The sequence below is a fragment of the Micromys minutus genome, assembly GCF_963924665.1.
Source record: "Micromys minutus genome assembly, chromosome: 12".
NCBI lineage: Eukaryota > Metazoa > Chordata > Mammalia > Rodentia > Muridae > Micromys > Micromys minutus.
This window is the reverse complement of record NC_137981.1, coordinates 24,447,745-24,462,016: the sequence shown is the minus strand read 5'-3', so window position 1 is coordinate 24,462,016 and position 14,272 is coordinate 24,447,745. Positions and strand designations below refer to the sequence as shown.

The 14,272-nt window shown below is 42.8% G+C and overlaps 1 protein-coding gene across 1 annotated transcript in view; it reads left to right on the top strand.

Moving 5' to 3' along the window:
- The window catches only part of GRID1 (glutamate ionotropic receptor delta type subunit 1), a gene marked incomplete at both ends in the record, with an annotated part of 697,530 nt that extends 691,012 nt beyond the window's left edge, over positions 1 to 6,518 (top strand). The window contains one exon of the mRNA XM_080926245.1: positions 6,090 to 6,518. Within this exon, the coding sequence (XP_080782371.1) occupies positions 6,090 to 6,518 (429 nt within the window). The remainder of the gene's footprint in view (positions 1 to 6,089) is intronic.
- Positions 6,519 to 14,272: the final 7,754 nt, after the last annotated feature.

Here is a 14,272-nt window from a genome sequence, read left to right as displayed (position 1 = left end):
CAGGAGCACTTGTTAGGGGGTGATAAATAGAATTGAGGTATTGAACATTTTCTATATGCCAGGAACCAAAGATGAATGTTTTACCAAGAACATTAGCTCATCTGGTCTTAGGAGCTCAAATGTATTTATTGAAAGAATGAACCAGTCTGGCCTCCTATAAGGCAAATGTTATTAAATGTTAAATTGTTGTATGATCACTGTAGCTGGATCAATGACTTTCCATTCTGGCTGCATATCAGGGATGACTAATTCTGGAACTTGGGCTCAGTTTCCATGGAGTCATATTAAGAAGCTCTAGAAAACTATAATTCACAAAGTCTTTGCATTTGTTTCTGATATCCTACCAAGGATTAAAACTGTCCAACCTCTTCCTGTCAAGGTGTGCAAGAACCTTCTATGGTGAGGAAGGTGAGCCTGGTGTGGTAGGAAAGAATTCAAGTGTTGGATATAGGTAGACGTGGGTACTGTTCTCATTGCTGCAGTCTCCATGGGTCACCTTGAGCATCTCTCTCCACTGAGAGAGTCTCCACTCATTCCTTTGGGTCCTGTTATCCCCACCTGCTGTGTGCAGTACCCATTGGTTCCCACTCTTTCCCTGCCAAGGAATACTTGTGAGGGAGGTGATTGGTCACCCTCCCACAACTCTGTAACCAGTGACCAATTATCCTCTGGGCTCATTTTCTTGTCTTGCGATCCAACCTCTTTGTTTCCATGTAATCACAACAACCAGACCCAAAACCAATTTCTAGCACCCTCGAAGAGGATGGGTTGTTCCCATCCACTGGGACTCATTTACTACCTGGTGGGTCTCAATGGCAGTAGGGGATGCTTCCAACAACCATCTGGGTCAGGCAGAATATCCCTCAGCCCTAGTATTGTTCCTGCCTACCTTAAAGTAGAAACTGTTGGATTCCAAACAAAGTCAGCTCGAATGAGTCCCTCATGAAACAAGCTGTTACATAGATGATAGTTTAGTTAATTACCGTTTTTTAATATACTGTATTATTTCCACGTTGGTGAACAGCAGCTTAATTACAGAACTTTGTCTCTGCCTGAGAGTGGTTCTCTGGTAACCTCTGTTTCTGCATCTGCCATCATACTTAACATTGTATGAGAAATACAGAGCTGGAATCCAGGCAGTTTTGGGGTAACAGCAATCAATGCATCTTCTGTCTTATTCTGGGGTGTTTGACTAGGTCAGTTACCTATGGTAGATTAATGAAGGCAGCCATAAGTTCCCAGGTCTCTTTCCACAACTGCCATTACCTGGGTGAACACTGAAGCCTTGGGATAATGAGAATGCAAACTGATGTAGTTCACATTAAAAAGCCCATTATTTGATTTGCATAGCATTAGAGAATACATCATTTTGTTGAAAGAAGGATTGTTATTCAAATCACTTTTGCCATGTTCCCTGCTTAAGCTGATTACTTGTGCCTCTTGTTTCCTTGGCCAGAGACATGACCTTGCATGTGCTAAATCTGTAGTCCCAGGTGATCCCAGAGAACACATCTTCAAAGGCCCCAAACATGGTGGTTTTGTACTTCTCTCCTCTTAGTTCTGGTTTTAGAGGAAGCAGCAGGCATGGGCTAAGGAGTGGAGACTCTGGGGCAGGCTGCATTCCTTTCCAGGGAGGTCAGGCTGCATTTAGAGTTACTGCTCATTTTTTTCAGAGTTAACCAACCAGTACAGGAGACTCCTGGTGGGGCCCTCTTCACCTAGGGCTTAGCTTAGTCCAGGTGCTTCCTGGATAAAGGAATTTGAATAGAAAGAGATCCTACTGATCTGAGATAGCTGGATTCTTGACAACCATCTGGCCTGGGAAGCTCTTTCTGGAAAATGTGTTCAATTGGTGTGAAGATGTTCTGTGTATCCTGACTTGGAAAGGTTAGCTAATAGATAACCATAACCAGGATTTGATTTGCACTGCACGGCTTCATACTCCTTGCAACTGATTCATCCATCCTTAATTGTGGCGGGGAAAAATACACCAGGTTAAGAAGCTATTCAGGATCTTGCCATCAGATATACAGGAACAGCAAGCCAACACAAATCAAACTTGAGGTTTTAGTTGGTGGTGGTCGCAGTGGTGGTGGTGGTCGTGGTAGCAGCAGCAATGGTGCCCACATGTATGTGAACAAGCAGAGCTTTTCAATTTTATGTACCCCTGTGTGTCATATCTTGGACCTACTTTTTGATGCTATTAGAGTTCTACCAGGAAAAATAAAACACACGCTCCTGCTTATTCTCTTGTGTTTTGGTTTTAGTTTTGATTTTTTTTTCTTTCTTTTGGATTTTTTTAAAATTATTTTAGATAGAACTTGAAGGGATGTGGGTCCCCAGGTGAGGGAAGAGCTCGGAGGAGTTGGGAAAGGATAAAGAATATGAAATTCTCAGCATGTAAATAAAAACAAAAAGAAATATCCATTCCGTGGGTTAGTCTTTATCCTAAATACTTTGGTGGTAAATGCTGTTTTAGCTGCATTAAAGGCTAAGTTATTACCTGTGCCCTACGCCACCCCTACTGCCACCACTTCCCATTTGCGCTTTGGATGTCAGTGCTGAAGGCACTGAACTAAAAAGCTTCCTCCCACTCACATTCTTTTCTCCACAGGACTCTGGTTGGAACAGCCCACCAAGGTAGGCTTGTTCTCTGGCACTGGGTAGAAAGTGTTATCTCTTTACCAGAGATTCTAAAATTCCTATATCCCTAGGGCATTGTATACAGGAACTTATCCTTTCTCTGTCTCCAGTGCCGGAAAGACCAACCATGCCTCCAGAGCACCTCTGCCTGAGTCAGGGCTTAGACGATGCTAAGTAAAAGGTCTGGGCTTTCCCTATAGCTGGTCAGAATCCAGAGTAAACAGATCTGGAACCAAGACAATTTGCATCATGCCTGTTGCAAATTAGTCCATGGTACAAGTTCGTTTTCTTCCATTCCAAATGGGTATCTTACAGTGCTGAAGAGGAAACAGAAAGGGGAAAGAAGTTGCTTATGCAACTAAGCAGTTCATTGACGGGGAACTCAGAAACATCACTCAGTAGCATTTTTTCTGTGGAAGCTATAGGCTACAGTGATTGCACGGGGCTCATCTCGACTCCTACAAGTTTTTCTAACTGAAAAGAAGAGAATATTGTTGCCTCAAGCCCTAAAAGCATCTGAAACTCTATCTCAGTGTTGCATCTTACGGTCCTCCTGTGCCATTGTGCATTTTTTTTGGGGGGGGGGGGAGGAAAATGGTGTATAAATACCTTCACCAGCTGAGCTGTGTCACTGACTTTGGTTAGGGCAGTCAGAGGGATCATATCTCTTAGCCAAAGCTGCATGGGAGATCATGGCAGCCGTGAAAGGCTGAAGGAATAAGAGTCATGATGAACAGAGCCATGGCCCCTGTCCTGGTGCCCAGGCGCTAAGGCCACAGAACAGAACACTAGGTGTGGGAGAACTGCTTTGGGATAACAGGCCAACCATTCTCTGTCTGAGTCTGTCTGTTCAGTGGGAAATGTTGCCTGCACTCCACAGTATTATAAACGAAGAGAGCCATTTCCACACAACTCTCCGAAGCGAATGAACTATAGATTATTTAAGAAGTCATCAGTAGTCAGAGTCCACGATACTGGAGCCCCAAATATTAAGTATAGGCTAGTACTGTAAAAGTTTTATATGAAGAAAGGAAAAGTTTTTCTTTTATATAAAGAAAAGAAACACACACACACACACACACACACAAACAGATAAGGCACACATTGAGGAGAAATTTTTACAGAGCTACCACAATCATGGTATGAAATAATTAAACAAATAATTTGAATTTAGTTTTCTATATCTTTAGATTATCCTTAATCTACTGTGGTTCAACTATATTGTTTTACCTTTACCATGGTTCAAAAGCAACATGCATCTAGCAGACAATAATACTTCAGATTCTTAGTCTTTTCTTCGGCAAGTACTACTGTGGTCCTATTTTCTGCCAATACTGAGAAGCAGCAAAGAGCCACTCCCCTAGCCAGCTGCAGGGTACCAGCAAAAAGTACCAGTCCTCTAGGCCATTGTTGCTAAGTGAGGATGCCCGGTAGTTAAGGCAATTTTACTGTTAACTCGTGGTATTTTCAGTTTGCAGTAAGACTGTTCAGATTTAAGGTTATAAGCTGGGAAGCATGTATAACTTTTACAGTTTGGGAGGAGTTGACAAAGGAATGCCATGAATGATCTTGAACTAGGCACAACAGAGGATGAACTCTCCACCCATTTTCCTCCCCGTTTTCCTATGGCATTTGCTACTCAGAGGTATTCTTATTTCCGAAGTAGCTTCCCGGCACTGATGAGCGAAGTCATATCCCTGGGAGGCTGCAGATCACTGGCATCGTGGGAATTTTTCAGTGGCTATTCAATTACTTTCAATATCATTTCCATTTCTGACACCAAGCCAGTCTCCACAGTGTTCCTTCATCCTCTGACCAGTGTGCTCCCTGTTATTCCATTTCTTCCTGGCCTGAAATGAGTTCTTCATTGTCTCATGGAAGCTGTCAGTTTTCTTGCCTTGGGAGATGATCTGGAAACACAGTATGTGTCTTACCAGACGTGAAGAACGGTATGCCAGCTGTGAGCTCATGGACATTTAGACAGTAATGATTTACTTTTCCACAAGGCAGGGAACAATGACAGAAGGCGTGCATTATGGGCTACTTTAGTTCTTTGCTCATGTGAGGAATAGTGACTTGAGTCTTCCTAATATTGGCTTTGTGGTTGGCATCATGTATAAGAAGAGCTTATGCCCTTTGTTCCATGTGGCCTCCTAATGGGAAGACCCTGTCCTTTATCCTCATAAGAGCTCAAAGCAATCAATCACTGGGGCAACCTCTGCTTTACAAGGTCATTTCTTCTTCCTTTTGAAAGCATGTCAAGGCTTCTACATCTCTTGATATTTTTAAGATACCTACAACATAGAGGGTTTTTTTTTCTTTCTCTGAAATATGCTCTGAGCACTAGAGAACTGGTAAGATTGTATTTTAGAAATGAGCTTTGACACAGTATTTTTCTTGGAGTCTGAAATCAGAAAGGACCAGTTGTAGCCACCATCTTGCCTGAAATGTTGGTACCCAGAGTCCCAACTGGTACTGCAGCTCTTACCCTTATTTGGGAGATGATATAGCTCATTTCCTGGAAGTTGTCCTCTTCACTGGGATGTGAGGGAGGACTAGAAGCAGATGACATCTTCCTTGAGCTCTCAAGCTTAGTGACCACATTAATTCACTTGAACATTGAGGACACAACATCAGTTTACTTGGCAAGAATTACAGTAGTTGTTATATTCTTTATTTATATTCTTCAGCAGACAAATAAACCAAAGGTCTCCTGTCATGTCCGCCACTATGGTGAGTCAGGGTCAAGGGTGAGGCTACCTATTTGAGAAGCCATACGTCCTCTTGACACCTCTCTGTTCCTGTTCCTCTCCCCGTGCAAGTTCCCATGTCCTATTAGCCAGATGGGAATATGCTTCCCCTTTGGAATGAACTAAAGATTCTACACAGAAAAAAAAAATAGGTTGCCAGGTAGGACAGAGTTGCTTTTCCATAGCTTTTGCACATAGAATCCAGATGTTCTAGAAGCCTCTAACATTCATGGGGTTGTGGAATGAATCCATGACATTATCCTAAACCTGCTTTTCTTTGTGTAAGGCAGTGGTGACATTATCAAGCCTTAGAGGGATGTGAATTCAAACTTCAAATGCATGGGGCTCATTGGGGATCCAGACCGTTCCCTCTATTTTCCTGACATTCTTGTCCCCCACCTGGGGTTGCCCCTGGGCATGTCAGGGATTCTAAGCTGAGTGCATTAGAGGTGGGGAAGGCCTTTGATGCCTGTTATCTGGGTCACTGCTGTATACAAATTAGTGTTCTAGTGTATGGATTCCCCAGATAACCAAGGGTTGACTATCTATCTGATTGAGGGAAGGTGGGAGCAATCTGGGGAAACTCTGTCTGGCAAGCTCAATGGGCCTGGTAATCCAGGTTCCCAAATTTTACAGCCAGCTGGCCTCAGCACACTCTTAGAATGTCCTTGACCTTCCTGTGCTTTCTCTCTCCAGGACAAAGAAGTGAATCTGGAACAGGTACACCGGCGCATTAACAGCCTCATGGATGAAGACATTGCTCACAAGCAAATTTCCCCAGCATCCATTGAGCTTTCTGCCCTGGAGATGGGGGGCCTGGCTCCAAGCCAAGCTTTGGAGCCCACAAGGGAGTACCAGAACACCCAGCTCTCAGTCAGCACCTTTCTGCCAGAGCAGAGCAGTCATGGCACCAGCCGGACACTGTCATCAGGGCCCAGCAGCAACCTGCCACTGCCACTGAGCAGCTCAGCCACCATGCCCTCAATTCAGTGCAAACACAGGTCGCCCAATGGGGGACTGTTTCGACAGAGTCCGGTGAAGACCCCCATCCCCATGTCCTTCCAGCCTGTGCCTGGAGGCGTCCTTCCAGAGGCTCTGGACACCTCTCATGGCACCTCCATCTGACTGTGTCGCCTGCCCTCCCGCCCGCCCACCCACCCACCCTACCAGCAGAGCTTTTTAATACAAGAAAATGACAACACAGACCACACACACACACACACACACACACACACACACACACACACACACACAAACTCTTTCATTTTTCTTGTACATACATGTAAATAATGACAGAATGGAGTGGGGTAAAAGTGTATTTTGAATATTCCCAATTTTCGAAGTCAGTAAAAAAAAAAAAAAAAAAACAACAAAAACTGTATGAATGACTTTGTAAATTTTGTTCTATATGAATAAAAACGCAAATTACTTGTGATCATTCTGAAGTGCCAAAGGAGCCCCCTGTTCCTGGGCCTTTCTGAGGGCAGGAAGAACCATCAGAGAAGAAACTTCTGGCTGCTGGGGAGAAGGAAGACATGGAGGAGCCCCGAATGCTGCTTGCTGCTGTACCCACAGCTCCCTCTTGCCCTTTTCTTACAAGCCTCTCATTCTTCCTTCAGTGTCCTTGGGTAGATTCAGAATGTGTCTGAGTCTGGAGCCCATGTTGGGTGGGCCCATCTGTTCTCTGGGATGTAGGGCACTCTGCCCTAGACATGACCCTAGACAAACAGTCTCAAGATGGTAAGGTCACTGTGTGTCACAGTATGTAGCAAGCAGCTGTCCCCAGGGCCTCAGAAAAGATGCCCATATTGAGGTCACAATCTCTGAGGCTTTGATACCAATGCATTTGAACAGCATATTGTTGGTCTTTTTTTAAAAAATAAAATAAAATAAAAACTTTTTCTACTCAAAAGAATCAATTAGTAAGAGACCATAGGAAAGGAGGGCAGACCCCATCTGGGTAGAAGTTCAACTGGCCTCGCATCTTTAGTAAGAGGTTGAAGGGTGGAGGGATGTGAAACCAGGTAAAGACTGTTTGCTTGGATTGGGATCCACAGCTCAGATGGAGAGAAAAGTCGGGTTACAGACAGAGAGAAGCATCATGGTTACAGGTAAAGGTTTCTATAGATAAGAGTCGGTAGAAGTGTCTCCAGATGATGGACAGACTGAGGAAGAAGCTTGACAGTTTGGAGAGGCACAGCTGTGTAATATTTGAAACAAAAGACTCTCTCCTCTGCCCTGGTGAAGCTATACAGTGTCCTTAAAGCCTTTAGCTCTTTATGATGTCAGCTAAATAGGACCAGGTCTTGGCACAAGCCCCTTCTTCAGACTTTACTGCCTTTTCTCCACCAGGAGATTAAATGAACCAGTCCACAGCAGGAATCCTTCAAGCTGGGGGCATCCAACATCCTCTGAGATGGTGAATTTGCTGGCAAGTCCTGTCTCCTAAAACAAGACTAACCTAAGGATTTTACCTCTCTACATTACCCTTTGTGAGGTAACTAAACTGTAGCACTGGAAATGACCCATCAAGAGGAACTGAGCTGTGCCACTAAAAGTCCCTCCCTCCCCCTTTGAAGACCAACGTGTCTCTAATCCCTACATTGCTGGGGTGTAGGACATAGCCCCATGCAGTTTCAAGGGGATGGGGCTCAACCCCCATCACAAATTGAGGTATCAAGATCTTAGAGAAATATAAAGTCCTATCAGTTGCTGATTCTATCTGTACTCATGTAGAGTTAAGCTGAGAGATAGATACCCATGAGGGTAATAACAGGCCTAAGGTGAATTTACTTTCCCAAATTTGTGATGCTGTTAGTGAGGAGGAAGGAGTGCATATGTCACACAGTCAGCTAGAAGCACCAGATGACAAGAGTGTTTATAATTATGTTCTCTTTGGCTACAGAGATGCCATGATGCTAGTATTACTAGAGTGATCGGTTCACATTTCTCCAGTCAGTGTGGAGAGCTTGGAGACAGGGGTACATGGCAAAGCCTGGATTGGCCCCCATCACCCTAAGGATGTGTAGGCTTTGCTTTTGTTTCATCAACACGTTGGGCAGCTTGCACTGGAGGATTAATTTTCCATATATATAATCTCCATTTAAAAACTCAAACTCTGGTCTCACTGCCTTATCTTACACCTGTCTGTAATCCCAAAGATGACCTGGTTTCTTTGGTAGACTATTAGTATGGGTGTGTCTTTGGTTAGGAGTAAGAGACTGTGTGTGTGTGTGTGTGTGTGTGTGTGTGTGTGTGTGTGTGTGTGTGTGTGCGTGCACGTGCTCAGAGGGAGGAGAGACAGACGACAGACAGACAGAATCTTTTTACTGGAAAAGTATAATGCTTCTGAACATCATCACACCTCACAGTGTTTAGTCACCGTATCTATGTCTTTTTTCCCCTACCCTTGATATGAGGGAAATGGTTGATATTCCAGCGAGTTCTCTAGGGGGAGACAACAATAGCCAGATTCTTCCCAACTCAGATATCTGTGTCAGCTCAGAATGTATCTTTTTCATGCTTTGCTTTGTGGATTTATAACTGTTTAGACTCTTCCATACATTTTAGGTATATTTTGTGCCTTCAGACACTGCAAATAATAATCAGCATTTGGATTAAAGTTGTTTAATAATAAAACGTGTCTGTTCCTTATGCTCTTATTCTCTGGGATGAGATGTACTCTGTTTCTGGGTATGCGGCAACCAGTTATTAAATTCTGCCTGTGGCATGCACTGTTGTTGGGGAACTTCTCTCAGGTATTCATGGGAACAGACCATGCCCTCTTTATCCTGTGTATATCTGGTGTCCACTTAAACCAGCCAGTAGGCAGTAGGAGGAAAGACTGGGCAGCAATTCCAGGCTTTGGTTAGTCAATCAATTTTCTTTAAAAGATTGAGTTCTTGGAAAGCTCTTAGGGAGAATTTGGTCATAACATACACTGCGTTATGGAAATCATTTCTCATGCCAGCTGGGTACTTGGCTTTTCTGATCTCTGTGTTCACTATGGCCTCAGATCATCCTCCCATCTGCATGCTTAGCTCTCATGGGATCCCTAGGTTGACTTCTCAATGTATGTTTTTTATAAGGTCTGTGTGTTCCTTTCTCTAAAGGACATGTCCTACACTTAGCTGTCTCCCTTACTGGACTCCTTCCCCACGCCCTTCCTTATGTTTGTACTTCCAGCCTTACCTACAACATTTCAGTGTTCCCTTTGTTTTCTGAATATTCATAGAGAAAAGAACATTGGATAAGTCAAAATGATCCAAGGAGGCTGGTTTTCATGATAAAGATTTAAGTTTCTGGAAATCCAAAGAAGAGACCTGGGCCCTTTCTCTCCCACCTCTGAAACAGTTATAAGCTTTTCCATATGCCGACATGGCCTTCAAACAGGAGATGTAGACAGAAGAGAGACCCTCCCACATTATCAGCACAGACAAATTGGGCCAGACAGGGCCAGCTATAAGAACACTCTGAAGTGCTCTGCTTACTTAAGAAAAAATAAAAACCAAAGCCCTACTCCTAAATTGTATACCATAAAAAGCAGGTTAGGGGAAAACTAATTCTCTATTTAATCATGCCTTTAAGTTCTGGAAAAAGAGAAATGATACACAAAAAAGAGGAAAGGACCCCCAGGTCTCACAGCCTTGACCTCTGTGGCCTCTGCTTCTTTACCTGTTTGCCTTTTACTTTAATAATACATAAGAAACCATATTAAATATTTCAACATTATTAAATATTATAATTACATCTTAAGTATAATTAAGTATCTCACATAATAGGTATGGAAAGCATAGGGAACTTGGCTCTCTTGTAGGTTACTTTTTTAATAAGCCTACGTTTTCAAATGTGAGTGTTCATTTGAAATGAACATTCATGTCTCAAAGTCTTGTCTTGTACTTTTAGGTCCAGCAAGACAAGATCAGATAAAGTCTAAGAAATGTTTAACCCATCATTCCCTGCTATGGATATAATAAACAAGGCAACATTTCTCAATGCAGCACTTTCTTAATTCTTAAAGCATTCTCTTGTTTCATGCCATTACTGATTTTTAACAAATGAATTTATACTTGATTCTTCTCCTCAGAAAAAGAGACTCCAAATAGTAGCTCCTTCCCTTGTCAGTAATCTTAGTCATTGCTTAATTTTTCTCTCTCGGCAGTATTTTAGTCAGAAGGGATCAGTTATGAAAGGACTACATGTAGCCCCAGTATAGTAGTAGGTGAGCTTCTAGGCACTGCCTAAGAAAGGAAAAGAGAATCGTCAGTGTTGTCTGATAACATCCAACCCCCCAGCCTGGTCCAGGTCCTGAGCTCCAGTGACAGTGGGAATCTTCTTTGCAGTAAGAACAGCTCAAGCCATGGGAATGTGAAATGGCAATAGCCAGAGTTTGAAGGAAAGACCAGCAAACAGCCCCCTGAACACTTAGTGTGAGCAGTTCAGTGGTACTCAAGGCGCCTACAATGATGACGGGTTCTAACATGAAGTTCCTAGGATAAGAAAGTATCAAGGCACAAAGAAAAAGTATTCACCAATATATCGAAATTTATTTACACTCAAAAATACACCTGGACACATTGACATATATGCATACTCAGATATAAGGACATAGGCAGACACGATCACCCTATCTAGTACATATGTTGCATTTAAAAAGCAGAGTCATAGTCTTGAGTGTTGCAGGCAGAGGAGCTATGCTCACCAGAGCTGGAAATCAGGGCCCATGGGAAGAAAGATGCTGCTTTAGGGCATTTCTGCAGAGTTCACTGCTTCAGTGTAACAGTAGACCAAGCAGTTCAATGCAATCGGCTGCTAAGGTCCAATACTTATCTCTGGGAAAGGGGCTGTATTCCTGCTGGGCATCTTGGTGCACACAGCCAACCCTCTTGTTATTAATTAAATAGTTCTTACTCTAAAATCCTGACTTTTCTCAGGCCAGTGAGATGGATTAAAGAGAGAAAGTATTTGCTGCCAAGTCTCAAGACCTGAGCTCAATCCCCAGGACAACCTAGGAGAAGGAAAGAACCAACTCTTCCAAGCTGTTCTCTGACCTCCACACTTGCACCATGGTGTGTGTACACACACACACACACACACACACACACACACACAATGTATTTTAAAAACTCAATAAATAAGAATCTGATTTATTTTACCAGAATCTGTGATATATATATATATATATATATATATATATATATATATATATATATCGCATCATTATCACCAAAGGGTGTTCTTAGCCTCTATATTTGCTACTTTCTCTTTGGTGGCTTCAGAGTGTGCAGGTGGCAGTGATGGCAATGGCTAATTTTGATTGTCAACTTGATTATGCCGAGTAGCACCTACATTAGTGCAGCTTACTTCCAAGTATGCTCCTAAGCTCTTCCCAAAGGACATTAACTAAGGAAAAAGATATGATCTGATTATCAGTGGTCACTTTGCCAAACTGGGAATCTGCATTTAACATAGGAAGAAAAAAATAAATTCCACTCTGTAGTCAGTCTGTTTCTCTGTCCTTAGCCACTTTAATGGATGCTGGTCTGTTCCAGGATACTCTCCCACCATGGTGGATTGAAACTCTGAGCCCAAAGAAGTATTTCCTCCTTTTAAATTGTCAAGTATTTTGTCACTGCAATGACATATCTAACCAAATTGCCACCAAAGCAATGGAGTCATTGTTGTGATGAAAGCTGACCATTGATTTAGAAGTTTCAGGAACTGGTTTGGCAGGGTGAGGTGTGTAGCACATTGAAAGTCTTCAAGATGAAGGTTCGAGAATTTCTAAGTTGTTGCAAAAGGAGGTCAGTGATTCTGGTGGGAATTCTAAAGACCAGAATGCTAATAGGGTTGCAAACAGGAAGCACTACGTTTGTGAAGTTTCAGATGGAAGAGAAGAGTGTTGCAGGCTAGAGAAGCAGCTATTCCAATGCTGGTAAAGAATGGTCTGCATTATGGCTTTGTCACAAAGACCCTGTTAAAGACTAACCTTAAAACAAAGGAGCTGCTTTATCCGATGGCAGAAACTTCAAGGCATCCCAGCATTCAGGCTGCCACACAGATACTGCTGGCTGTTTTTAGCCACCACAGTGATAATCATGAGCAGAAAGCAGAGGAAAAGTCTGAGGACTGCTAAGGTGGTTCAGTGGGTGATGGTTCTTGCCAACAAGTTTGATAATCTGACTGATTCCCAGGACCCACATTGTGGAAGAAGAAAACTAACTCTCACAAAATGTACTCTGACCTCTATTAAATGTGCCATGGTACACACACACACACACACACACACACACACACACACACACACACATACTACACAATAAAATAATGAAATGTAATACAAACATCTTTAAGGAGTTTGAAGGAAGTGAATGTAAAGTTAGTGTGTCTGCTGAAGAGATTGTGGCCATCAAAAAGAATCCAACTGCTTTTTGCCCTGGGACATTGTGGCTGATGCCTGAGAGCATCTAGGGAATTGGCTGGAACCCACTAACCTCAAACTCAATGATGTAGAGGCTTTAACTTAATCGCAAGATGAGCTGATTTTGAAAAGAGAGTTCTGCAGACATCTGTATGCCCAGGATCATTTAGAAGAAAATGTTTTCCAATATTCAGCAACCAGCTATTCAGAAATCCCTACAGCTGTGACCCAAGGGGGTCTAATTACTGCCCAACCTAGTTGGTGGCAGACCTTAAAGTCATCCAGTTGATGCTAACTTTTTTGCATATGCAGAATTTAGAAGTTTTGAGGTCATGTAGGCTATCCCCAAATTTCCCAGGAGAGCCAGGGAGGCAAGCAAGGAGGCAGAACTCCTGCAGGCAGCCACTGATTGGGCAGTGTAAAAAGGAAAGGCTAAGGTCAAGGTGGTGACAACAGGCATTAGTGTTGGCTGGTCAGGAACATCTGCTGAAGAAAGCTACGGGCTGTGAGCATGCCCAGCCCACGAGAAGGGCCATATAGATTACAACCTGCAAGGCCATAGGGGTAGGGCTGCATTAGAAGCTGGGACACATACTACGTCATAATGTGCTCCAGATTCCATCCATGGGGCTTTAAGAGATAATGCTTTTTCTGCTGGGTTGTGGCATTTCTCCTGTGCTACCCCTACTTCCTATTGAGAGTGCCTGAACTAATGGCTATTCTCTCTTTTCTTCTTGTATTAAATACAAGCTTCCAGCATATGGACCAGTAGCACCGATATTTTCGGTACATCTTTCTCCTTAGCTAACCCCCTTTGCAAATACCCTCATGGACACTCTTGTGCACTCCCTTTCGAATGAGACTATGTGGATTATGCCATCAGTTATTGAAAATATATAATTTGTTTCTAACTAAACAGAGGCTTATGAATGTCTTTGGTCTCAGAGAAGACTGAGATTGGAATTTTAAACAATGTTGAACCTGTTAAGATGATAAGATGATAGCTAATCTTGAAAATGATCTGATGTGTGTTTCCCTATGGCACGGACATTAGCATTTTGGAAGTGCAAACAAAAGGAGAAAACCTACAGCCTTTCTCTGTCTCTCTCTGTCTCTGTCTCTCTGTCTCTCTATCTCTCTGTCTCTCTCTCTCTCTCTCACTCTCTCTCTCTCTCTCTCTCTCTCTCTCTCTCTCTCTCTCTCTCTCTCTCTGTGTGTGTGTGTGTGTGTGTCTCCTTGATATGATGTGTACTACCCTGCTATTGCTCATCTTCTTTGCCATGATAGAATGAAATCTGTGAAGCAATGGGCCAAAATTAATCCATTCTCCATTATGTTGTTTTGCTTAGGTTTTTTTTTTTTTCAGCAATAAAAGGTCTGGTCAATATAGCAAGTATTTGCTTGTATCTTATAATAACTACTATATAGTAAAAGCCACTTTACTGTTCTCAAACTGGAT